Source organism: Talpa europaea (genome assembly GCF_964194135.1).
Source record: "Talpa europaea genome assembly, chromosome: 16".
Lineage (NCBI taxonomy): Eukaryota > Metazoa > Chordata > Mammalia > Eulipotyphla > Talpidae > Talpa > Talpa europaea.
In genome coordinates, this window is record NC_140084.1 from 45,855,047 (window position 1) to 45,881,964 (window position 26,918).

Genomic DNA, 26,918 nt, shown 5'->3' on the forward strand with positions numbered 1-26,918 from the left:
AACCCTCATGGCATGTATACTAAGAAACTCAGGGCCTCCCCGGTGGTGCAACGGTTGAGTGCTGGGTTGTGAAGCTGCCCGCAGCCTCTGCAGCGCCGGTTCAATCCCCGGCTGCTCCCAGCCACCAGAGGAGGGTCCCACATGGTGCGCAGACCTCTCCTGCCGCCCGCTGCTCCCCTCAGCAGTGTACTTCGGTCCTTCTGCCTGCTCTGCTCCCCGCTCTGGCTCTGGTGAATTCTCTCACCCTCCCGCGCTTCTGACTGTACCCAGTGCTTATATAAATAAATAAATGTTAAAAAAAAAAAAAAAGAAAAAGAAAAATCTTAAAAAAAGCTCAGAGCTTTGTAGTAACAGACAATTATGGATGACACCACAACTATAACACAAACAAGTGTAACAAGACTTATGTTTTTCTCAGTGATTGAAAATTTCTTGTTGGAGAAAACATCAACTTAGTCACCAAAGAAAGATCAAAAACAAAAAAGCAATTAAATGTAACGGAAGGATTTAAAGGCAAAGAACCAGAATGTATGTGACTCACACGCGTGGTTCACGGAAAGACAACACAGACTTCAATGTGAGCACGGCCAAGTGGATGGGGCGAGGGGAGGGGACACCAAGGGGTAGGTGAGAGGAACGCTTTGCCCTCTGCCCGGCGCTCACTCCCACAGAACGCTCATGGCCAACCCCAAAGGAAATCATGTTTTCAGACCTAAACCAGATGGCAAAACCTGGTGTGTGCGTCGGGACAGACGGAAATGTCACCTAATGGTGGGACGGTAAGTTTGAAGACAAGGGAGGTGGGACAAAGACCAGAGACCTCTCAGGAAGGGGTGGCTGGAGGTTGGTCTTAAGTGGCATCCTGGCTTGGACCCAAGGCCTTCCTGGGGCCCCAGCCCCACTGCCCCCCAGCCCGGGTTGACCAAGCTGCAACTGCACGCAGGCAAGGAGGGATGGGTGGCCCGTGCCTTTGTCAGGCTGGGTCAGGCCCTTCAAAAAGGCTCACTGTAAACTCTAATTCTCTGACCACCCGAATCTGATTCTGGAAAGGTTCTTCCAGTCTCAAGGTTCATTTTTAACCTAGTGAGACTTGACTTCAGATAGGGGACGATACTGTTGCTTTCAGAACATCTGTGGCCGGAACCTGGAATGTGCCATCGTGGTTTGTGTTTGGCTTTTAACAGGGCAGCTCGAGCTGTGCTGTCCAATGTGTGACTACTGGGTAGATGAAACTGTCCAAATTGACATGAGCTGTAAGAAATGAGGACTAGATCCCAAAGACTTAGTACCCCCCCAAACAAAAATCTTAATTTTTTTTCAGCATTTACCTTTTACTGAAATGATACTTTGGATTACGGGTTTTAAAAAGATATATTATTAAAATTCATTTCATCTGCTTCTTTTCCCTTGTTTTTAACCTGGCTACTAGAGAAAAATGACATGCGCAATTCTGTCAGTTCCACTGGACCACACCGGTCTAGAGCGTGTATCGCGAGCCTCCAGCAGGGGGCACTCCTCTGTCAGACACTGATCAGTTCCTCAAATGAGAAGCGGAACCACAATGACTCTCCCAACTGAGTAGCCTGGGTCTTAACTCACAGAATGCAGGATAGCTACAGGTTACAACACCCTATTCCCAGGGTAATGGGTCCACAAAGGGCCTGGCAAGATGAGAACTTAGCCCAGGAACCCTCTCCAAAGCAGAGAGGATAGCATCCTGTTGCTGGCGCAGGGCTTCTCCTCAAACCCCCCAGGCAGCCCGTCACCTATTACACAGGACAGCCACTGACAGATGGGCACCTGACACTGGCTCACACTCTGATAGACGCTCTGGGAACTAGAGGCAGGAAAGCCTTCATTTGAAAGGGCACATGTCCGCTCACCCACTCCCTGGGATGCATGGACAGGAACTTGGGGTTCCTGAAACTCTAAGCCTGATCCCTCAGGAAGAACAACAGCTACTAGGATGTTTCAAATGCTACCTGGTGGAAGTAAGCCCACTTGGAGCCCTCTTGTCTCCCTGCACTTTTCCTACTGAATAATGGAACCCTTCAGCCTTGGAAAGGGACACCGGACATTTCCACCCAAACAGTACCCACCCCAATTGCAGCTCTTATGCATCCTGGGCTCCCTCAAGGAACAGCTTAAAAATCACTAGAAATGCGAGCAGACCAGACACCCCAGGCAACACTCCCTTTTGTAACTGCCTTCCAGAAGAGCAGCAGCAGCCAATCAGGCAGAGAAGACGCATGCATGCACCCATAAGCTCTGAAACAGCCCACTCCCAATCACACCAGGCAGAGCTGCAGTGCCCCATCAGTGGATAGCACCCCTATTCCCCACAGTTATGACTGCACTCCTCACCCTCACCTTATCCAAAAGCTCCCTCGTTTCTTCAGTCAGAGGGTCATGGGAGAACATGCAGTCGTCCCCGTTGATGCAGCTTCCCGTCGTGTGGTACAGCTTACACGGGAAGTCACGTTCATCGCAAATTAAGGCAAAAGCTTCACTTAAGTGGGCCCCCCAACCCTGCCCCGGGCAGAATCCACCCTGTGTCTGGAGAGGGAGAAACGAGCCCAGAGCAGGGACCAAACTTGCTCAGGGCCACACAGCACATTGGCTTCAGACCCTCGATGAGGCCCGCAGCTTCTCCAGACGCCTGCTCCAGTGTGCTTCCCGCCCACCTTGCTGGCCTGGGGCTGTCAAGGCCTCACTCAACGGGGTTAGGGAAGTTCAGCAACTTGCCCGTGGTTACAGCCAGCTGGAAGTCTCAGGACTGAGGTAACAGGCAAGGGCAGAGAGGCCCGAGCAGAGAGCACAAGTGCCCCAGGTGACTCATCTGCAGAGGGGGTGAGCAGACCCACCATCACAGGTCATCAGCGAGGGTTAAACGAGAGGGAGCCACAGAGACCCATGCGGTGAAGGGCAGCTGTGGTTACCAGGAGGGGAAAGAACTCCCGTCCCCTCCAACGGCTCAGACGTGGGCGCCAAAGGATATCATGCATGTAGGGACAGTTCTCAGCTCGGGCACAGAACCCGGTGATGTAAAACTTGCACAGTTCTCGCTTCTTTGGTAGCTCGATGTCATGGCTAAAATTGCAGTGGTCTCCCTGCAAGAGAAGCCAGGAAAAGGTCAGCAGGACAAGATCATGTGCTTACTCCGTCTGCAAAGGGAAGCAACTCTGGTCACGCTGAATCATGGAGGGGCCAGGCAAGAACGGGCTCACAGTGTGGGTCCCCACAAAGCACACCACCTCCTTCCCAGCCCTCATCACAGGCCTTTCACTGCTTCTTTCCCAAGCTCCTTTCTTTCCTTCCCTTCTCCCTTTCTCTGATCTACTCTCTGTGGCAGAACAGTCACTATCCAGGCCCACGCTTTATTTCTAACAGATCCCCAATTTTGTTTAGAAAGTCACTGCCCAGCTGAAACTACCCTTTTTCCTGACCTCCCTTGCAGTTCTGATCAATAGTAAGTCAAAGTTCCCAGGAAGGACAACATGCCTGAATTTAACAAGAATCCCTTTACCAATGTCTCCTTACTGGCCCTTAGATGACACCGAGAGGCACAGCAGTCATCGTGCAACCAGGAGGACAAAAGCCACATGCTTAAGGAGAGTAGAATAAAAGGGAGGAGGGAGCTTCAGGGTGCTACGCCCACAGCACCAACCCTGCATGGCCCACCCAGCCCAGACGTCTTGTTCTGACAGACTCACGTCAATGTATTTAAGCAGCATGGTTCAGCTGAGTTTTCCGTTATCTGCAGCTGAACACAGTATGAACAAGACTCAAGTAAACTACAGACGGGAAGTGTTCTAAAACCATTCTCCGCACTCTCAGAAATAGCTACTCATTTTTCTTTTTCTTTTTGCTTCATGTACTTCACATTCCCCAGTATAAACTGTGTCTATAGTAAGGACCACACATGTTTATATACACATATGTTTGGAATATACACTTTTTTTCTAAGATGGAGAGGCAAGAGCAGTTACTCCGTGGGGAGACGGTCCACTACTATCCACCATCGGTCCACTACTTTTATCTTTGAAAAGCTGGCTGGTCGAACTGAGACTAGATTACACTGAACTCCTGCAGAACTCCATTGAAATGGCCCATCTTCTGATAATGAATTCCACTCTGAAGGTCAAGGCTGACCCAATCTTCCCACCCCACCCCGTTTTCTATCAGGATGCCTTAACAGTTTCCTCTCCAACAGGTAGCATATGCTACTGGTATGTAGCAACCTTTGCACTTATAGCCATCCTAGTAATGTTTGAGGCCATAGGGATAGGTTGAAAATCTTGGCCAAAAAATTACCCTAAAAAACCAAGAAAACCCCATGCTGTTCTGGGTCTTCAGTCACTTGAGAAGAGAACCAAGTCTTCCAGGTCCCCAGGCATCTCCATAGCAGGGAATCCCCAACACTCAGAGCCATGGGCTCACAGCTTTGTGCCCAGTGCCCCCAGACACTCCAGCTGGCCCCTTACCCATGTGCACCGCCCTTCCACGAAGTACTTGCAGATGACTTTGCCCTTCTTGTCGGACTGCTGGTGGGGCTTATCATGGTCGCCCCTCCGGTAGCTTCCGCCGCCGTCCTGTGAGGAACAGAGCATGCTTGAGGACGGGAGGGGAGGCCCTGTGCAGGCCGGGTGGAGACAGGCTGTGAGAGATGAGGGTAAGGAAGCTGGCCAGTGGAAATGACCACTCCATTCACAGAGGGTTCACAGTTAACAATAGCACTGACCAGAGGCCATGCCACAGTGAGGCTCTCTGTGGGGTCTGGGCACCTGTCTTCCTAAAACTCTCCAAGGCTTACAGGAAGGGTCACCTAGAACCTTCTGAACCTCAGAGACTCATTATAGCTGACTGAAGGTGCTTCAGCAACAGAGGGTCTCACCAGCGACATGTCCCCCGTGAGAGGCGATTAGTGCTGATTGGTCTTCGGGGGATCGACTGATAGGCGCAGGGGGCCAGGATGGGCCTCAGAGGACATCTCATTAAAAAAAAAGGTCGGGGGCCTCCCCAGTGGCGCAATGGGTTGAGCGAAGTGCTGTGAGGCTGTCTGCAGCCTCCACAGCGTGGGTTCAATTCCCCAATGGCCAGGGAGATTCCCACATGGTGCGGCAGACCTCTCCTGTCACGCCCGCTGCTTCCCTCAGCAGTGCTTTTGGTCTGCCTGCCTGTTCTGCTCCCCACTCTGTCTCAGGTGAGTTCTCTCACCCTTCTGAGCCTCTGGCCTGTTCCCCAAGCTATTGTATAAATTTAAAAAAAAAAAAAAAGAGAAAAGGTCGAAAAGGAGCCCTGGCTAAAAGCATTAGATTGGAATGAAAAGCTGACTCACCCCCATGTCATCATCGTAGAAGTCCTCGTCATCGTTCAGGCCGCCTTTGTTCATGCCTCGACCACCACCTCGGCCTCGGCCTCGGCCCATGCCTTTCCCTCGACCTCGGGAGCCCCGGCCTCGGCCCCGATTGAGCCCTGCAGAGAGAGCTGCCGTTAATGGCTGTCTCCCCCAGGTAGACCCCACACCCAGCAGCTGCCAGGAGCCCCCCATGCTTCGCCCGGGATACCCACCTCGTCCTCGGCCATCCTTGGAGCGGCGGTACTGGTTTAGCTCCTTAGAATATTCATCGTAATCCTCATCTCCCAGGGGCTCGTCACCTTCTCCGTACTGGAATTCCAGGGAGAAGAGAATAGGAAGGTGTCACGCAAGGACCAACTGCACGGTCCCTTACTACAACCTGTGCCCGCTGAGGACAGCGTCAGACACAGATGGGCAAGCAAGCCATGGCAGACCTTATCTGCACCCCTTTTCCACACACCAGTCTGAGCAGTGAGTGGCCCAAGTCCTCCCCTGCACAAGTTTGACAACTCCCAGTCGCCAGCAAAGCCACCAGGGCGCCTCTACACACTGCACAATAGACTGTCCCTCAAAAGGGATGAGGCTCCCTCGCACACCGGCAGGGAAAGGCCCCCAAGAGGGACAGAATGGGGAGGGCAACGACTAGGTATATGGGGGATGAGAAAGTAAGCCCCTGACTGCAGAGGCAGTACGCATGCCAGGGCACACTCAGGCTACCTGTCTTCAGGGATGGGAACTAAGTGGCTGCTGGGGACAGAAGTGAGTGGGAGATTTCTTTTTTCACAGCTCACCCTCTGGTACCTTTTCAATTCTGAACCACAAGCAGGTTTCATCTATTTCAAGGCAAAATAAATGAAACACTAAGCCTACCGCCAGATGCTTTCTTTTCAGCTTAAGCCTCCCAGGCTACTCCCAACAGCACTTACGGCCCCACAGCCAGCCACCCCGGGGCCGGGAGAAAGCTTACATCCATCTCTTCCTCATAGAAGTCGTCGTCGTCCTCCGGGTGGTCTCCCACAGAGCCTCTGCCCCGGCCTCGGCCACCCCTGCCCATGCCTCGGCCTCGAGACCCTCGGCTCCCTCGGCCACGGTAGCCCCGGCCCCGGCCTCGGCTGCCTGCAGGGAGAGTCAGACAGTGAAACAGGGCCCCAAACAGAGCAGACCCCACCAGCGAGAAAGAAATCAATCCACCCTTTGACCCTGAATTATTTCATTCCCCCCGCCCCAAAAGTCTTCCCTGCTGCCTGAGCAGCTTTTCAGCAGCCCCCGGCCCTCTCCACAAGGAGCCGCAGCATCCAGGAGCCTGCCTGCCACTGTACCCAGGCCACCAGCCACGTGTGGCTGTTGAGGATCCGAAAAGTGGTTGAGCAAGACTAAGAGATGTAGTGAGTGAAGGGTGCACACTGGATTTCAGATCAAGTGAGGGTACAATCACACCAGCCTATTTTGACTACATGCTGAAATAAGACTGTGAATGTATTAGGCTGATAAAATACATTGTCGACATAAATTTCACCTGTTTCTTTTCACTAGTTTAACGTGAAGACGAGACACTCCCCTAACAGCAGAGCCTGTCCAGGAGCGTCAGCTAAAGAAAAGAACGCCTGGCCAAAAGCTGCCTGAAGATTCTGGGCACATCCCAGGGCTAGGAAATCTCATCAGGAGATGGTGGCTAAAATGGCTGGGCCCCTGCCCTCCCCCACCATCCTCCCAACAGCCACAGGTTCAAAGTTCAGAGGTGTGGCAATCCCATGGGCAGCAGACACACCTGGTCAGGTGAGGGAACTGGGAGCATGGGGGAGGGGGAGAATGGGAGGCTACTGAGGGCAGAGGCAGTCGCTTGCGGTTACCCTAGCCCAGATCAGAGAGCGCAACTGTCGCTTCTCTCTCCCACTGACCAGGAAGTGAGCTCCAGTAAACACCTGTCAGCCACATTGGCCATTTCCCTGCCTGAACCAGCCTGGCACGAGGTCTGCATGTATGCCCCGGAGGGGCAGCTGCGGGCCTCACCTCGGCCCCGGCTGCTGCCCTCCTTGGCGCGTCTGTACTGGTTCAGCTCTTTGGTGAAGTCGTCGTAGTCATCCTTGCCCATGTCATCATCCTCATCGCCCTCATATTCGCCGTACTGCTCGTTCTCGTAGTCTTCGTACATGCCGTAGCCCTTGCTGTCCAGCTTGGAGTAGGCCTTCTTGGGCAGAGACGTGGTGTGTGACGGGGGGTACTGCTGGTGGGACTGAAGGGGAGAGGAAGGGGTCAGCCCAGGGCCTTGGGTCCAGACCACCAAGAACCCCACTACTGCTCCCTGAACCAACATGCCCATCTGGGTGTTGCTGCTGTCCCTGGGCACGATGCCAGCCTCTAGGGACTCTGCGGATGGGTTCCCACCTGAAGGCTGGGCAGTGGGCCCAGACATTCTACAGCAAAGGGCCATGGTTTCAAAGAAAATCAAAAGACATAGACCTTGAGATCCCTAAGAATCAGAGAGATGTGCAGTGGCCCCCACTCACCGGTGCGTAAGGGGGGCTGTACTCTCGGTACTTGCGGTGCCCCTTCTCGCTGGGGCTGAAGTCCGAATCGTCCGAGAAGTCCGAGAAGTCATCGCTGGAGGAAGCGTGGCGCTGGGGGACAGGGCAGGGGACTTAGTGATCCCGCCGCAGGCAGGCCCATCTGGTGGCGTTAGCCCTGGGACAACCCATGCTGGAAAGTGCCAGAAGGGTTCTGTGCTCCACTCAGAAACACCTCACCTAGGGGCATCTGGTGGCAATGGAGCATGAGCTACAAATGCTATAAAAAAGGTCTTTATCCAATTTGGGGAAGGAAGAAACAACACTATTAACAGTGCCCTCTGGCCTGCCAGACCAGCCCTGCGCCAGGCAATGGCAGCCCCTGAGAAGCCCCAACCCTGCCAGACTTACTTTGTGCTTGGATTTCCTCCTCTTCTTCGACCGCCTCTTCTCTTTCTCCCGCTCTTTCTTCCGCTTCCGCTTCAGTCTCCGGTGAGACTTTTCATCGTCAGAATCGCTGTGGTGCTTCTCCCCCTTGTCCTTTCGGCTCCTCTCTGGCCCTCCCGAGGTGTCCTGGGTCTCCTCGGCCCCGTCATCTTCCAGTTCACCTTCTTCCAACTCGCCATCTTCCCTACAAACCAACCCCAAAGCCAACATGAACATGGGGCTTAAGAGGAGACCCCCCCGAGGGCAATGGGTTCGCAAAGGCTGCTGGGAGTGAGAGTGGCCTACCCCAGTGAGAGGTCCAGGGAAGGCGTGGGAGCCATGGTTTCTCGTCCCACCCCTCACACTCCCCTCTGAAAGGTCTGGTCCTGTCTAAACTGGCTGGGGGTGGTGGGACACCGATGGACTTTAAAGGTACTGCCACCAACCCCAGGACCAAGCCAAAGTCGGGTTTTCCCGAAAGGTTCCACAGACTGGAGCTCTTAGGAGAAAGGGCCGAGGTTCTGGGGTCAGATGAGTTGAGGGACTCGCCAACTTGTGCTACCAATGAAGTGGGCCCAGATAGCACTGCTTGAGTGTTTGACACGCGCTGGGACACAGAAACTGCTTCTCTCAGGAAACGGACTAGCCTCCCTCCCATGGTGGCCAGGGTGCCGCCGGGGCCCAGACCTCTGGAGGTTCATGGGAGGAAGACGAGGCCAGTGGGAGAGGGCCGTGGTGCTAACGGGGGACAGCCCGCGGATGCCTGGGCCCCACCCACAGGAGGCCAAGGACACCAGAGGAAGGTTACAAAAGCCCAAGGGAAGCACAGTGGACAGGCTCTGCTCCCTGGGTTCCAACGTCTGACACACCCTGGCAGCTCCACAGTGCTGGGCCAGAGGCTGGGGGGCTGAGTGGCTGGAGAAGAGGGGCGTCTGTCACAGGACGGCCCTTGCCTGCTGCTCTCCCCCTTGTTTCCCACCTGACTTGCCCTGCCTCCCGCATCCCTCCTGGCTCCCCATCCTACAGATTCCAGACCTTGTCTACCCCACCATGTCACCCCAACCCCTGTACTCCCAAAAAACAGGACAGCTGCTGCCAATGGGACTGAATGTCAGCACACTTTGGGGGGCAGGGAGGGGATAAATAGGGTCAGGAAGGGAGAAGTGAAGTTGAGAGAAGACTCCGGTTTTTGAGCCAAACCCACAGTTTTCACAAGTACAGGAGCTGGTTTAGAAAAAAAAGAAAACATGTTATGTTTCAAATGCTCCCTCAAGTTCCTCTTGGAAATGAACATGTGAGAGCATTAAAAAGTTCCTTCCAAATTAACTAGACACAAAGAGATCAGGACCCCCGAAACCTAACCTCCAAGGAAGGGAACTCATGGAGGTAGAAAAGGTCTGGGCGGGGTCAGTGTGGGAACAGGCGCAGTAGGAGAGCAAGGCCAAGGCCAGCACCAGAAGGTTCGGGAAGGGCTTTGCAGTGAAAAGATAACTGCCCCCTTCCCTCAGCCTCCTTCAGGCCCTTTCACGGGTTCTGCTCCCTTTATTCTCCACCCCGCCCCCCTCCCCATGCTGCTCCTCAAAGGTCAAGGAGGCCCTCAAGAAAGGGCTTTTCCCTTAACTCTCATTCCTAATTCAAAAGGGTTACGGCCAAGGGCCTCCCGAGCCAAGGTCAAGGGCGGCTCTCACATACAGAATGCAGGACACCGAGCCTTCTGATGTTTCAAAGGCAACAACACAGAGATGGGGCCTTGCGGGCTTTCCACCCCATGTAAACAGCCAGGTTGCCCTGGGCCGACCCACAAGACTCCGCCAGGTCAACTGGACAGCATTCCTGACAAGTGAGGCGCCTTCTAGGGCGCGGCCCACAGGAGGCACAAAGCTCTGCCGGGAGAGGCAGAGGGGATGGCCTCACCCACAGTAGAGGCACCGCCCGACTGGGGAAACTGGTTGTGGCAAACTCCCAGAGGAGGGAGAAGGTGTTACTCAGCAGCCTGGCAAACTTCCTGTGGCTTGGAGATGGTCACGGATCTAACAGGGGACACGGTGGGTGAGTCCTAAGGTGGTGGCACCTCAGGAAAAGCAGACAAGCAAGGCAGACACAAGGGAGCGGTACAAGGCCCAAAGGCAGATGGAGAAATAGAGGCTGTTATTCCCTGAAGAAAAGCACAAACAACATTACTCGCCAGTCTGTCTGGGAAGGAAACTGCTCTCGGAGGGCCAGAATCATAGGGCAGGGATGGTGCAACTGCCTGGCCACCCAGAAACCCAGCTGATGCACACGGCAAATAGCCAAAGACCTCCCTGGAACCAGGAGGAACCTGTCCCAGAGGAAGGGACAGGAGAACAGCCTCTTGTTTCAGACATGAGGGACTTAAAGGCAGAGTAGGTGAAGACACTTGAGGGGATCAGAGAGCCGGTGGGTGACACAGAAAAAGCCGGAAGCGCACTGGTTTTCCTCCTCCGACCCCATGTTCTTCCTGCATCCATGAGGTCAGAAGTGGAAGGGGGAGACTCCTCCACTCCTGCGAGATGCCACAGCGCTTCTGAGCACTGTTACTTGGGCAGGGTTGAGAACCTCATTTTCAGCGCTGTTCCCGTAGGGGGACTACAATGACAGAAGCCTGTGCCGAGACAGACTCGGAGACAGGGGGCTGGGGCGGTGAGCCAGAGCTGTCTGCCCCCCGCCCCCCCATACTCCCTCAGCTCTGCCACTGGAGGGTACAGACACGGTGGCCTCCGTGCCTGTCCTGCCGCCATCCGCTGCCTTGGACGAAGGCACAGGCTGCTCCACATCTTGCCCCTGGGGCCAGTGGCACAAAAGGCCAGCCAAGCAACTCCAAAGCGTAAACCATCACCAAGAATGATTCTAGGACTTTCCAAGATGAAGCACAGCACACAAATCCGGCCTACGATCAAAGACTCTGAGCCAGAGAATCCGGATTCTCTGCTGCCTGCACAGCCCCGGGCACATGTGAGTCAGTGAGGCCCTACCTATACCTTTTTATCAAGTGGGCACTGAGTACTTGAGGCTAAAAAAGTTGTTGGTCATTTATGAAGGAGCAGGGGATACCAGAGGGGACACTGGAAGGTGACACCAGGCATTCTCAGTGGCACCTGGCCATCCCATGCTCCACACGCCTCAGAGCCCGGGCAAGCCTCGTCACCTGACAGGGGGCCCTGATTACACACTGGGGCGTCCCTGCCAAATGTCCCGCCTGAGAATGAGGTCCATTCTCTTCAGATTCACTTCAGTAGAAAACAAGAGACCAACTCAGACCAGCTGGGACAGAGGGTGGAAGTCCTGTGGGCCGCCGTGACGGCACCAGGGCAGCCTTACAGGAGAGCAAGCAGGCTTACGAGGTGCCGCTTCACAGACTACCAGCAAAACCCATCTCAGAATGGAATTAAATGCCGAGGGAGCACGCCTAACAGACTGTGACATAATCCCCCAAGAAAAGTGGGGGAAGCCCCACTATGCTAATCATTTCTACCTAGACCTGCCAAAGCCTCTTGAGACAAGCATTCTAGAGCAACCCTGACGTGCCGGCGTGGCCAAGACACTCTGTCCCCGAAGCTGGACCGGCCAGGCTGGCGGGTGACCCGCCACAGCTGGAGACCAAGAGCCAAGGGAGACCGCCTGGGAACAAGGCCTCGTCTTGGTAAGGCTTGGGGTCACATCTGCCCCGTGCTTCGTGGACTGGGCTGCCAGGACACTGCAGTAGCCCCTTGCAGAGCTGGTGGCTCCTCCTCTCGGGTCAAAGACTAGATCTGGACGTCCGTCCTGAAGAATGCCCACTGGTGCACTCCAGGGGTGCAGAAGAGTGATGCCTTGGTCACATTCCAAGGGCTTGGCAAACACCGTGCCTGGCAAAGAAATCTCATGTTCCCAATGGGCCAGCTCCTTCCACCAGCCTACGGATTTGGGCATCACCCTGCAGACCAAGGAACTCAACCCACCTGGCCTCTTCCCTGGCCTATGCTCCAGGCAACCAGAGTCAGGTCTTCCTCATCTGTATACTGGGATAACTGCATCCCGACCCCAAAGAGCTGAGGGTCAGGCGAGATATGGGTAAAGCCGCTGACGTGGGGGCTGTGTGGCAAGTACACAGTTCAGTACCAAATAGCACCCATTGGTTTTAAAAACCAGCAAGCGGGAGTGCATGTGTGCCGGGGATAGCCCTAACCATGGGCTACCCCATGGAAAAGCTTAGCAAGCAGTGTTTTCTCTCTATGGAGCTACAGCCAGCTCCCCTCGGGGACCACCGTGATCTGCACATCTCTCAGTCTGACCAGGCCCGCACAGTCCCCTGCCAACAGGTCCCGATGACTGAACTGCCAAATCGCCATCTCCCCTTCTTCAGCAGTCACCTCGGTGCTACAAGAACCAAGCAGCTGAACAGGAGGAAAAGCCACAAGGAGAACTGGGTCCCCAGAAGAAGGGACAAAGACCATTTACCCAGATGAAGTCTGGTGATATGGAAACTTTCGAGACAAGAGGGTGGGATCAGAGTTGAAAGGGGACTGGGTTTGTGGATTTACCTGGTTTAAAAAAAGAGAAGCAAATAAAACAAAAAAACCCAAAATATGGAAACTCGTGGGAGTTGTGACTGTTACCTGAAGCTCATAAGTGCTCTTGACAAGAGGCAGCTAGGTTAATGTGAAGGTCAGGGTTATGATCATTAACTGCCCAAACTCTCAACAAATTGCCTGGTAGGCTCTGAATGACCTATTAACTAGGGACAAAATTACAAAAATTACAAGGCGGCTCCGCCTCTTCAAATGTTTAACGACAGGCCTAAAAGCACAAGTCCAGGATCCCCGGATCCAACCCTGCAGGACAATCGTTTACGAGGAGCGAAGGCATGGAGCCAAGGCCCCCCAAGACCTTCCCTCAATTTAGGACGTGGCGAAGCAGCCACAGGGGCAGGACCTCCTTGAGGGAGTTTCAGAGGCAGGAAACTCTTGAAATAAACCTCGGGGTCTTGCACATGTTTTTCAGTGTCCTTACTACCTAGGTTCATCGACCAGAAACCAAGAGCAAATGAGCTCCTGGTCGCCTTTCCCTTAACATTCTCAGGGTGCTCATAACTGGTTCTGTGACATCACTCCGTTTCCAAGGTAACAAGCCCAATACCGTGGACACTACTAGAGCTGCAGGCACAAACCTAGCGCGGGAGTCGCTGGACCTGAGCAGTGCTGGGACTCACAGCTAAAAGACACTGGGGAATGTGGAGAAATCTGAAGCCAGCCCGGGTGTTTGAGGTATTACATCACTGTTAATGTTGTTAGGCCTGATAATGGTTATGTTTAAAACAAACAAACAATACCTTAAGTTAGAGAATTATCCTGAAAAAATGTATGGGTGAAATGAGACAAGATCAGGGTTTTGCTTTAAAATACGAAAGGGGGGCCTTCCTGGTGGTGCAAGGGGTTAAGCATCAGCACTACAAAGCTACCTACAGCTACTGCAGCATGAGTTCAATCCCCAGCCACGGAGGTGACCCACATGGTGCAGCAGACCTCTCCTGTCTCCCCACTGCTGCCCTCAGCAGTGTATTTCACAGTCAGTTCACCTGTTCTGTTCCCCACTCTGTCTCTGGTGAATCTTCTCACCCCAAGCATCTCTGGCCTGTACCCCAATTCTTGTATGTATATATAAATCTTTAAAAAAATAAAACAAAGAAAATTTACTAGATAGACCAACTAGCCAAACAACTGCTGCCTTGAAATCACTGGGCTGGAAAAAACAAGACAGGCGGACAAAGAGCTAGTTAAATGAAACAGTAATCCAAGAAATGCTGGTGCTGGGTATTAAGATTGGCCAGTTCCCTAGATACTCTGTGCCCCAGGTGAAACCCTGAAGCCAAGGCAAGAGTGGAGGGCATTCTTCGGGGAAGAATTCCCTGACACCACAAAAATCAAGTGCATTCAGCCAACCAGGCCCCAAACAAAGGCTGAAAAGTAAAATCCACCCACAGACAAAAACACAAAGCCAAAATACAGTCCTTGCAACATCACATGACAGCAACGAGAACATCTGAAAATCCAACCAAAGACATTTGGATCCTTTAGGCAAAAAGGGTGCACACAGAAAAGTCGAAGGAAGCTTAGTATTTAAAAACAACAGGACTGGTGGCGTAAGTGGTTAAGTCACAGCACTGGACGCTCTCCACAGCCACTGCAGCGTAAGTTTGATCTCCGGACAGAGAGGTGCCACATGGCACACAGACCCTCTCCTGTCTCCCCGCTATTCCCCTCAGCAGTGTATTTCAGTGGATCTGCCTGTTTCGTTCCCCAATCTGTCTCTGGTGAATCCTCTCACCCCACCGCCAGCATCTCTGGCCTGCACCCCAGCTCTTGTATGCATAAATAAATCTTTAAAAATTAAAAAAGCAGGATTTATGTCAAGAGGAACAGAAAGCAATGTGAATCCCAGGGAGTGTGTGTTGGGGGTGGATTCCAGTCTCCCAACATGATGTGGCATGCATTACCCCAAGTGTGAGGCATCCACCCTGGGGTTCATCCAAATACACACACTTCTTAGGCATGGCCAGCAAAACCACCCCGATTGCCAGAGGAATCTGGCTGAGTCCAAGATGTCATTTTCTTTGCCTGAGTAGCTGTTCTTCCACTCCCACTCACTCTGAAAACAGCTCATGTTCTGGATAAAGTTCTTTCTATTCCAAGCTTCTCCTGTCAGTTGAGGCTCTGAAATTTGCTTTCCCGCCACAGTTTCCTAACATGCTTCAGCAAGTTTAAAGCCCAGAAAATAGGGGTTGTCCTCTGGGGATAACAGACTGCTATTATTTTGGAGGGAAAAGTGTAATGGTTTAAACTTAAGAAGGTAAGACTTCTCCTTGTTTACATTTTTTGGAGGAGAAATCAACATGTACATTCCCAGGAAATATACTTCACATACAATGTATACTTCATATACAATGTGCGTCAAAAGGAGAGCTTTAGCAATCTGGGCCCAGGATCAGCCATATCCCTGGAGAACTTCCTGGGAAACTGGCAGCTCTCCTCTCCAGACAGCTGGCAGACTGTGTCTAACCAGGAGTCTCTTTTATCAAACCTGTCCCTTTCAGAGGCAGCTCTCCTGCTCACCTGCCTATGAGTATGCAGGCGCTTCTTTTTCTTTCTACTTTACCTAATACACCTGCCCTTTTGGATATTTAAAAACTTTTTTATGAAAATGGCAATTACCTCTATACAAATACTAACTTCCAGTTAACTCTGGGCCCCTGGAGGGCAGAATGGAAAGAGACCCCCAGTCACCAGAGCTTCCCAGGGCCAGTACAGATCAGGCACACAATGGGTGGTGCCTTGGGGATTCTACACATACACACCATCTCCATTTCAGCCACACCTTTTATGTCAGTCTCATCACCACAGACCTTAGCCCATTCCCAGAGGCTTCCTTCAGCCACCTGGATCACTTAAAACACTGATAAGGTATTTGAGTGATTGTGCTTAGTAGCAAATTCATGCACAGAGTTCATCCACAGCATCCTGATAGGGGAGGCGGGAGGAGTGACCAACAAGAGCCAACAGAGTAAATGAAGGAGACCACCAGTCAGCAGCCCTGGAGACGCACCCCCGGCCCCATGCACATGCCTCTGTTTTCTGCTGCCAGAGGCTGCAGATCCCAGGATGGCTCTGGTGTCCCATGTAGTGACAGGACGTGGGATCCTGAGGAAACCTAAGCCCCAGTGTCTGTTAGGAAAATGAGGAGGGCAATAATCCAAGCCACCTGCAGTGGACATTTAGCCAAGTGACACGCACGTCTGGGACTAGCTGTCTAGGTTGGGCCACAGCAGGGATGTGTCAGCTGCGATTCACTTCCACACTGGGCTTCACAGAAGTGTCCAGTTACTTCTAATGAATGAAAACCCCTTCGATTTAAAAAGGTTCAAAGGCCTGGCTCGAGCTACCACTGAAAGGAGTGGAAGGCAGGGATGATGGCTCTGCGGCAGGCCACGGAGAGGGCAGTAATGCTGCCCCACTCGCTCTGGGGTGGACTTTAAAGGGAATACGCTGTTGCCTCACATTCTCTCCCACCATCTTTGCCACCACAATAAATATGACAGCAGCGGCTGCTGTGCAGGGGCCAGGGAGATTTCTGTTTAAAGGGCCAAAGAGTAAAAATTTAGGCCCTGTAGACCATATAGTCTCTGTCCCAACTCAACACTGCTGTTGGCGCACAAAAGCAGTCACAAAAGAATGGAACAGTTGTGGGTGAATTACAAGACAGGCTCGGTGGGCGGGCTTTGGCCCGAGAGCTCTGCCACACCTGGTCGCACCCACAGAGACTTTTGAGCTTTGACCCTGACCTCCACATCTGCATCTCCACATTTCTAATAAGTTTCATGGGCCCCAGATTTAATTTTTGCTTTCCTCTGCTTTTCCTACTCCCTGCCACTTGTTTTACAAATCCAAGAGAAAAATCAATACATGGACTTCCTATCCACTGAGGACTGCACCAGATCCAGGCCAGCGGTCTGGTGAAACACTCAGGCCTGGGTACAGGCTGCCCTGGTTCCAAGCTGCCTCCACCACCCACACGCTCTGTGACCTTGGACTAGTGCCTTCACCTCTTTCAGCTTCTCAGCAGAGGGTTGAGGAAAGCGAACACAGCAGCAGGCAGACGCACTCAGATGGTCCCTGGCTGGTAATCTTTGACCTTCACCTGACTGCATGGGAAGCATTGTCAAGAACGACTTGAGCTGAATAACTCACGAGTCACATGGGGTCAGCCTGACTCCACACCCATGGCCACCCACCAACTCTAGCAGAACAGGAAATCCTGTGAGGAGGGGACAGGCAGCAGCGCTGCCACATTAAGCTTTACTGCTCTGGAGTTTGTGGTTTCTGGGACTACCAGGACCTGGTGCTGAGCTACTGAGCCAGGGTTTCTCCTGCTGTATCGGCTCATGATCTAACCTCAGATTCGTCTTTAATGCATCTCTTTTGCAGCTGGGAACTGTAGTAGCCACAGAAACCCCTTACAGTGGCCAGACACGGGAAGGCAATACGAGACCTGGTAAAGGCAGGTCTAAATAAAGTTCTCGTGAGAGAAGGGCTGCCTGCACACACCGAACACATTTCTGCTCCAAGAAAAGCACGGGACAAGTCTGGCTGCCGGAAGGGAGAGCCAGCCCTGAACCAACTCAGCTGAACCTGCAGGGGCAAAAGAATCCTGGAGCTGGGTGGGATCTTGCTCATTTATCTCACAAACTCTGGAAAAGTAAAGGCCTTGCTTAAGGTGATAGCACTGACTCATCCTAATTGCAAAAGGCGAACCAGGAAGGGAGTCCATGTGAAGTCAGACTACCCTAGCTGCGGTAATAAGACTGTGGAGCAAGCAAGAAGTGCCTTAAGATGGCGTCTACCTAGTTTCAACTTTGATCAGCTCCTTGCAGTTAAGTAAGCTGACCACACCCTAAAAGGTGAAAGATAATTTGGCTTCCTTCAAAAACACAGAGGTTATTACTTCTGTTAACACACCAGACCATAGGTTCTATCTAGAAGTTTTCTCTAGGAAGGACAGGAGGAAGATTTAAAAAAAAAAGTCACTGGGTGCTGGGCATTGTGTGGGTGCCCGGCACAGGCCCCCAACAGTCTTATCTGCCTCCTGAACCCACAATGTGCCTTCATATCCAGTCCCCACCTCCAGTGTCCAGAAGATCTCCGCCACTTGCCTTCCAAATAGAGCTGAGTCACAACTCACACAGACAAAAAATGACCAAAATAATAACAAAAAGATCCTCAATTGCCAAAAGAAACAAAGTCAGTTCTGAGCAAACATCCTGCGTTCCACTACAATATTACTCTAACAGCAGCACACAGCTACTCCACACCAACCAAGAGGCCATCTTCATTCTTGTCATGGACCCACCAAGACACATTTTTAAAAAAAACACTGCCCACATGACCTCATTCCTAAATCAACACAAAAAACTTTCCCGTCTTCAAGAATGTGCCTTGGTTAAACAGCCAAGGCGAGAGGGCTACAGCCAAGGTTAGGCAGAGCAATACAGAAAGTCAAATCCATGAAGTGTTGTTACCCTAACTTATCCAAATGAACTTTCTCTGCTACCCAGAGAAGCCAGCAGCTTCTCCACTCTTTCCATTAGGCTTTAATTATGAAACCAGCCTCCAACCATTTATTCTGACAGGATTCCCTCCACCAATGAGCAGACTGCGTCAGCGGATCAGCTTATTAAATTCCAACTGCCAGAAATCTCAGAAACCATCCTTCCCTTCTATTGTGTCAGGAGTCCTGTTGCCAAGGTACAGGCGAGCGCCCCACTCGTATAGAAACAGCCATTTAACTATTTGCTCTGAATTCGCTTGTCAGTTACTCAACCTCCTCACCGAGTCAGAACCAGTTGCTGCAGAACCAGTTGCTCCGGTGCCAGAAGACAGCATCCACCAGGGACCACAATTAGGGTCTCTGGCATACTGGTTTGACCGAAAGCTGCCAAGGAGGCGTGGAAGTGGAAACAGTTTCATGAAGTCTCACCATAGTGATATTTACTGTAACCTGCCTACAAGCAAGAGATGCTTCTTGGGGGACTCAGTAACAACCAAAAAGGTGGACGTGGCGAAAGTGAACAACGAATTAGGCCGTTTGAGATTTCCATTTCTCTCCCATCTGGGGAGGGAAAAGAGGTCTAAAAGAAAGGAGAGCAAGTGGCGCATTTGTAAATGATAAATGACTAAATCAGCTCAATATGAAATTGTCACAAATTCAACCAGATGGTAACATACAAGCTCAGAGTCAACCATTCGTCTCTAACTTGCCAGGTAGTCAACAGCTGGGAAAGCCTTCATTTCCACAGGTGCAAAACAATTTTCCCTTGGGATCAGCCTTCCTGGCTAAGGAAAAGCCTCACAGGAGTGGCTTGCTGAAATAGCTCTACTTAAATTCTGGCTTGTCAAGAATCGAAAATTTAAACCTTCAGAGCAAATCGAAACCCTATCTGGGAGACAGGACAGACTGAATTAGAAAGCCTTGGGGAGGGGGAGGGCGAATTTTCTTGAAGAGCAAACATAAATGGAATAAAAACTAAATGGGTTTTATGACCAGGATCTCCACGTTTTCCTGGTAACAACTGATTTTCTTCTACTGGGAGAATTTTTTTTTTTTTATTTGCTTTCAGATTAAACCACTCCCCAAAGAAAATTAAAAGTTGAAGAGTATATGTAAGAGTGGCTGTTAAATCAGGGATTCTGAGTGACACCCTTTTCTTTTTTTTGCAACATCCATTAATTTGAGTTTAAACTAATCAGTACATCAGTTTGGGGGAAAAAAAGGCAGTACTGTGACATTTCAAAAACAAAGACCACCAAATACAGTTTCACCTTATTACTGGGGCTTCGGAGATTTGATGGATGAGATTCCTTTGAGAAGGGAAAAAAAAAAAAACCCGCCACCACAATAAACCCTGTGTTGATATGCCCTTTTTTTTTTTTTTTAAAATGTTTGGGGAAATACTCTTAAATTCAAAGAATGTGGTTAAAATATTTTCCTATAAAAGAAATCCCATTTACTGAACATTTCATTTTAAAATTTAAGCATCCTTCTAGAACTCAGACTAGCCCTCAAAACTTGGGTCAGCTGGGAGCATCCCGTTCCTGCTCTTGGCTCCTGGGGGAGGAATTTCACAAAGGAGGGGAAACTTCAAATCAACGAAATCCATTTTTGGCTGACCCTGCGCACTGGAGTGTGTTTATTTTGTGCTTCAGACATTTTTTTGCAGGATACTGTACGGTGTGGACACTTCTGCCTCCATAACCGCTTTTACAAATCTTAAAGACCACCACCTTAGGGCAGTTCAGTAGTGAACACATTGAGAGGAAGAACAAAACAAACCATCCACTGAGTTGCAGTTTACATGTTTCCTCCTCCAAATGGGAGTGAACTTTTCCCCTCCTCCTAAGAATGGAAAAAAGAAACAAGATCTTGGGAGGGGAGGAAGGTTGTGTGTTAAAAAGTTTTCTCCAACACTGTCACGACCAAAGATGGGCGAGAGGGAAAAATGGGCCTTCAGCGTGTTTTGTCTTTTAACGAAGAACTTATGCTTGTAAAACACATCGGAAGTCGTGTTTGGTTCTGCAAGTCATTCCTGTGGCTGTTTTTTTTCCTTGTACGTGTAGGACGGGGGTCTGGAGGGGGGGGGGCTGGAGGAAGTGTTCTCTCCACCATGACTGGGCGTGTAACACCGTTTGCATCAACTTTTCACGGTCAGGCATGTGCTTTCGAACAAAGGAACAGTGCAGACAAGCAGAGGAGATTGGGGCTTGACACAGTTTACAGATTTGGTGCTTAAACAGTACTTTACAAATGACTTGCTTAATTTAACCGTCCATCACCGTAAGAGACATTGAAGTAAAATGAGAAAATGGAATCTACTTGAACCATAATCTTGGGGGTGGGGGGAGGGAGAACATTAACTTGAATGCAAATATCATAAACCAAGTTCAGTAACCTTGTCTCCTACAACTGGGCTTGGGAGTGCCCACTTTCTTCAAAGATGAAGGTTGGAGACAAAGCCATGGATTGAAATAGCAAGAGGGTCACCAAGGGCCTGAAAACAGGGGCCTTTTTTACATAGGTTTTTGTCATGTTACAGTAACACTTTTTTCCTTGGAGAAAACTGTGTACATATAATTAAAAAAAAAATTAAACATTGAAAGGATGTGCAAGTCTAAAAGGGCTCAACAGGGTTAGAATCCTGATTTGAACATTATAAATTCACTCTCTCAAGCATCACTTTTGGACTACAGGCGAGGAGGAAGGCAGGCAGGAAAAGGGACAGAAAGAGGGAGATAATTGAATTACTCAATAAAAGAGGCTACTTACCATCCCAACCCATTGTAAGACATACACTTCTGACATAAGAGAACTCCTTAGAGGTCGAATAAAGCGTGTAAGCACCTTTGAGTAATGCACCTGCCCCCCAGAGGGGCCCGGAAGCCCGACGTGGGCTTAGCGAACAGACCTTTGCTAATCTGTTTATTTCCTTGAACTGGAGTCAGGCTGCGATGGGCTGCGATCCCCAGGACGATACATTTAATTAGAACAAAAACAGAACAGAACAAAACAAAAATTTGTAAAAGCTCACCAAACTGCTGCACTTGTGTCTCTGAATGTGGGTGGCATTTCTTTTAAAAGGCAAAGTGTGGTCTGTGAAGGAGAAAGGGAAAAGGGGCGGTGGGAGTGGGGAGAAGGGGCAGTGGTGCCTGGCAGGGAAGCCCTAGCGAAGACCCCTGTCTCGGGGAGGGTCCTCGGCGACTCCCCAGCCAGGGCTGCGACGGGGCGGCCATCTGTCCAGCGCCTTCTCTTCCCCTACCCACCCCCACTCCCTCCGAGACTGGCTTTCCTCCTCCCATTTCCAAATCCACTCTCCAGCCACCTCTTCCCCTGCCCCACGAGGAAAGGGTGGGCGAGTCCTGCACCCCATACCTTATGCGGGATCGGGGCGGGGGGAAGGGGCCCCACACCCTTCCTGAAACGCGCTGCCGGGCTGACCTCTTTATCTCTCCCCAGAGAAGGGCGTGGGGGGAACCCATTTCGCACTTTAAAATAAAGGGAAGGGGGCGCTCCCTTTGACCCCCTGCCAACGCACAAGGAAACCTCCTTTCTCCCGGAAGGGATGGCGCCCGATTTTAGCCCGAAAGAGGAGGGAACCCCATGAGAAAGGGGGGAGGACCAACTTCCTCTCCCCTCCAAGGCAGGGAACCAAACCTCACCCGCGGTCCCCCCAAAAAACGCATCACCTACTTACGATGAGCGAGAGGACCCCCCCCCCACTGCTTTTAAGGAAAAACATGGGGAAGGGTCTTCTCCCGCAAAAGAGGCAGGGGCTTCCATCAGGGGCGAGAAAGCCCCACCACCACCACCAATTTTACCCTCTCAGGAACAGCGAGGAAACACCTCCCGCCAAAAAAAAAAAAAAAATTAGCGCCAGAGCGCCCGGACCAAAAGGACCCCCCCATGAGAAGGATGGAGAAAGGACTGCTCAAAACCCCACTTTCTGCCTCCTAAGGAAACTAGAGGACCTCTCCAAGCAGGGTAGGGCACACCTCCCCCAGGAGAAAGGATACTGCCGGGGACAGGGGGGCCCCCGACTCCAAAGCCCTAAGAGCGGGGCTGTGGCTCGCTATCCCCCCAGAAGGGTCCGGGAACCCCTCCCCCATCCCATTCCCCGAAGCCAGGCGACGGGCGGGCGGACCCGTGGCGGCCAGCTCCGGGCGCAGGGGCAGCCAGGACCCCCGTGGGCCTCCGCAGCCCCCCCCGGCGCCCCCTCCCCAGGGCGGGCGGGCGGGCGCGGGGGGTCCGGGGGGCGCCTCCTCACCTTCCCCTCAGCATGGCGCCCAAAAAAGACAGAGCGAGAGCGAGGGAGAGCGGGCGAGCGCCGCGAGGGGGGGGAAACGCATGAGGCCGGGAGAGAAAGCAAGCGAGAAAGAGCGAGCGAGCGAGAGACACCCACCGACCCCGCCCTTCCTCCTCCTCCTCCTCCTCCGCCGCCCGGCCCAACATGGCGGCCGCCCCCCTTCCTCCTCCTCTTCCTCCCCCCGGGGACGCCGCCCCGGCCGGGCCGGGGGCCTGACCTGTCGTCAGGGAGCGGGAGGCGGTGGTGGAGGAGGTGCGGGGTGGCCGGGCAGGCGTCGGGGGAACACGGAGGAGGCGAAGGCGTTGATGGTGGCGGCGGCGATGGCGGCGGCGGCGACTCTGATGGCGGCGGCGGGGGGGTCCCGGGCGCGGCCTCCATAGTTCCTTTGGGGGGGAGGGGATGTTAATGCACGAAAAAGGACTGCTTGGGCGTGGCGGGAAGGGCACACTTCAGCTCTGAGGGCTCCTAATAGGAATGGGTATATATTTTTTCGGTTTCGGAATCACCTCTGCGCCGACCTCCGCGTAGGCCGCGCGGCCTAGGCCGGCGGCTCGCCGCCTGCTTTCTCCGCAGCCCGCCCCTGGGGTCACTCGCTCACGGGCGCGGGGCCCTCATCGGGGCGAGAGCCCGCACACACACGCCCGCGGGTCCCGGGGCTGGCGACCCGGGGGACACGGACACTGATGGGTGGTTGGGTGTAATTAGCGCGGGCCGCGCGCGGTGGAGCAAGCGAAGGGGAAAAGGGAGAAGAGGAGAGCGAGCGGGGGGTGGGGGTGGGGAAAAAAGGTTTTAGGGAGAGAAGAGACGGGCCGACTGTCAAGTCCGCCCGCCCTAGGTGCCCCGGCTGCCCGGCCCCGCCGCAGTCAGAAATTGACACAAAATGGCGGCTCGGCCCAGACGAGCCGGGAGGCAAAGGCAGGGCGAGGTGGGAGGGGGAACGGGGAGGAGAGGCGGAGGCCGTGTCACGTGGAGGAGAGGCGCTCAGACCACTCGTCCGAAGGGCAGCGGAAAAACCCGAAGGGGGAGAGGACGGCCGAGGCAAGGCGGAAAAAGCCGATTGGAGCAGAGCGGGAGCCCGGGCGGAAACATAGGCAAGCCGGAAAGTGCCGAAGGTGGGAGTTGTGGGTGGGGCTAGAGAAAGGCTGGAAACCGGAAATAGCCGAGGTGGATCGGTACTGGGGGTGGAGGGGAAATGAATGGAGATCTGGAGAGAGCCTGAGGTGGGGCGTCTGGGTGGGTGGTGGGAGGTGGGAACTGCAGGCGAGAGAGGCAGGTGGGTAATAATAGGATTTAGACGGGATAAACCGAAGGGCGAGGTTAGGGGTTGTTAGGAGAGGAAGCCACTTTAGGAATTCTCCTTTGAGTGAGCGAGAAGAAACGAAAGTTCTAATTGGAGGAAAAGCGGGAAGGGCCGAAAGTTTTTGATGGAAGAAAGGGAAGGAGTTCGGGCTCCAAAGAGAAACTGTAACCCCAAACTGGAAGCCCAATGCCTTGAATTGTAGATTTCCGGAGAAGCTGGAGGACTGAACCGAGCTGGCCCGGAGATGGCGTCATTTGAGACCTGGGGGGGAAGGAGAATGAGAGGGCAGAAGTATGTTGTGGGGAGCTCAAGAACCTGGAGGATCGTTTGTGGAAGGCTCTAAATAAATGCTCGATATAGAAGCCAATGACCCGGGTCCAAACGTAGCATCTTTTCGCCTTCCCTAGTATACTAAGAGGAGTTATGAGTCCCATTCACTGAACACTGATAATCTGGTATTTAAGTAAAATTGAGTCGAGATGATAGGATTAGAGGAAAGACAGTAGGCGCAGCAAGATTTTTCATCAGGGGGGGTATTCCATTGGCATCTGCGAAATTCCTTCAGTCCGGTTCACATCCAAAGCTATTGGTTCCGCACTTTGGTAGGTCCTTGTACAGTGACAAGCTCTGTCATGGGCAGTGGGAACATAGCTGCTATCTTACTGGAGTTTAACAATCGAAAATGTCCAAGGGAAAAGAAACTGATGCTAAAGAATAAAAGGGGGTTTCTTTTATATGGGGAATGGAGGGTTTCTAGAGTTGTTTAATTTTTTAAGAAAAGAGGGTGGAGAAGAAAAAGTTCTAAGCAGAGGAAATAGATTATTTCAGACCCGGAGAAGACAAGGATCATTCAGATTCCGTAAAGAAAAAAACCATTGTGGCCAGAGAGAGAAATCTGGAGGCAGTGCCACCAGAGCCAGATCACCTCGTGATTTAATAATCCTGCTATAAAAGGGCAAAAAATGTCCGAAACGTGGTGTGGGACATAAGCTTTTTCTAAGTTTAATTGACAGATATCTTCAGGGTAGAAATTAGCATTCCGGAAAAAAAATGCCTAATCTAATTTCTAATGAGGTTTGATGGGATGAAACTTGTTTAGGGAAACTAGTGTCTGCTATATTTTCCTGATCTTGAACCAGAAGAGCTTTTCTTTGTAAACCCTCTACAAAATGTCCCTACCAGAAATAAAGGTTTTTATTAGCCTACAAGAGATCTTTTTTCCTTGCACACATCATTGTAATAAAATGTGGGCTTGACCTTGTCAATAAATTATCCAAAAATGTTTTTCTTACCACACCACAGGCAAGAAGAGCAAGGTTTTGAGAGGAAAACTAATGGAGGAAAGGAGATACAAGGTCAGGAACCTAACTCCCACAGGAGGTAGGGGTAGAAGGGATTAGCGTAGTCTATTAGCCCAGTTATAGAAACCAAGACCCTTAGGCAACAACACACAGATCAGGAGGCGCAATACCCAGAAACTATCAGACTGCTATAGGGAGTGTCAGGGACACAAACCATCCACACACAAAGATGAGCCCCTCCCTGAAGATGAGAAAACCTAACACAGCCCTCACACAGGGGCAGCACTCCTTCTGCCCACCTGTCACTATGCAGGTGCTTCCTTTCACCAACACTTTCCCTCTGCAGAGCAGCAGCCTCCTGCCTGCCCGTGGCCTATCCCATGCCAGGTCTTCTCTGCACTGACCTCAGCGGAGGCCGCTCTCCACAGGGCCGCCTGCCAGCAACCATGCAGGCCTCTAAAACCATGCAGACCTCTTCAGCAAACCTGTCCCTTTTGGGGCAACTCTTCCTGACCGCTTGTGTCTATGCAAGTGTTTTTTACTATCCTATCCCTTTTCTAATAAACCTGTTCTTTAAATATCATTACGTCTCTGTCTCGTGGATAAACTGGCCGTGTGCAACCGAAACGGAAGCTCTGGGGAAACCTTTCCCAGAGTGACCCCAAGGACCCAGCACTCTACAAAACTCCATCAGAAACTGTTATAAGTAAGCTAGTCCCCTTCTACACCTTGATTTTACAATCCTGTGTACGCTAGTGTTAACCTAAAAATAAAGACCTATCGGACACTTATTTGGGATCAAAGAATTCCATTCAGGATGTACAGTTGCAGGTTTCTTTTCTACCTATGCCCCAAGAAAGGGTCAAAGTTGGGGGGATGGTCTTCATAAGAAAGAGGAGTTTGTTGAGTTAAGGTGGTTAAAGAGTAAGTAAAGAGTGAGTGAGTATAGGGCCTCCCTGGTGGGACAAGGGGTTAAGCACCGCACAGTGAAGCAATCTACAGCCTATGCAGCACGAGTTTGTTCCCAGGCCGGCCAGGGAGAAACCCACATGGTGAGCAGACCTCTCCTGACTCGCCTGCTGCTCCCCTCAGCAGTGTATTTCAGTCAGTCTGCTTGTTCTGTTCCCCACTCTGTCTGGTGGATCCTCTCACCACCACCCCCCCACATCTCTGGCCTGTACCCCAGCTCTTGTATGCATAAATAAATAAATCTTCAAAAAAAAAAGTGAGTATAGGTTTAAACTATACTTGGCTCTCCATAATTGGTTACTGATTCTATTTTCTAGCAAGTCTGTCATCATCAGTCTTTGTTATCAGGATGTTCATTCTAACACTAGGTTCCTCAAACACTTCAACCCAATCTGAAAGTCTTTGGTGGGCCTCCTTGGTGGCACAAGGGTTTAAGATGCAGCCTATGGGGCCTCCCCGGTGGCGCATCAGTTGAGCGGTTGAGCGCTGGGTTGCGAAGCTGCCCGCAGCCTCTGCAGCACTGGTTCGATCCCCGGCTGCTCCCCGGCAACCGCAGGAGCATCCCACATGGCGCGCGGACCTCTCCTGCCGCCCGCTACTCCCCTCAGCAGTGTACTTCGGTCCTTCTGCCTGCTCTGCTCCCCACTCTGGCGCT

At 52.0% G+C, this 26,918-nt stretch overlaps 1 protein-coding gene across 3 annotated transcripts in view; it reads right to left on the bottom strand.

Annotated features, from left to right (window-relative positions):
- ZC3H4 (zinc finger CCCH-type containing 4) overlaps positions 1-23,071 on the bottom strand; it is a gene marked incomplete at both ends in the record, with an annotated part of 31,301 nt that extends 8,230 nt beyond the window's left edge. For 2 of the 3 annotated variants that reach the window (XM_084257930.1, XM_084257929.1), the window contains 10 exons: positions 2,371-2,480; positions 2,999-3,110; positions 4,485-4,592; positions 5,339-5,475; positions 5,572-5,668; positions 6,327-6,475; positions 7,370-7,592; positions 7,867-7,977; positions 8,275-8,494; positions 22,911-23,071. In XM_084257930.1, the coding sequence (XP_084114056.1) occupies positions 2,371-2,480; positions 2,999-3,110; positions 4,485-4,592; positions 5,339-5,475; positions 5,572-5,668; positions 6,327-6,475; positions 7,370-7,592; positions 7,867-7,977; positions 8,275-8,494; positions 22,911-23,071 (1,428 nt within the window). Of the gene's footprint in view, positions 1-2,370; positions 2,481-2,998; positions 3,111-4,484; positions 4,593-5,338; positions 5,476-5,571; positions 5,669-6,326; positions 6,476-7,369; positions 7,593-7,866; positions 7,978-8,274; positions 8,495-21,421; positions 21,460-22,910 lie in introns of those variants that run through there. The other variant, XM_084257931.1, reaches the window with a different exon arrangement.
- Between the last annotated feature and the right edge of the window lie 3,847 nt (positions 23,072-26,918).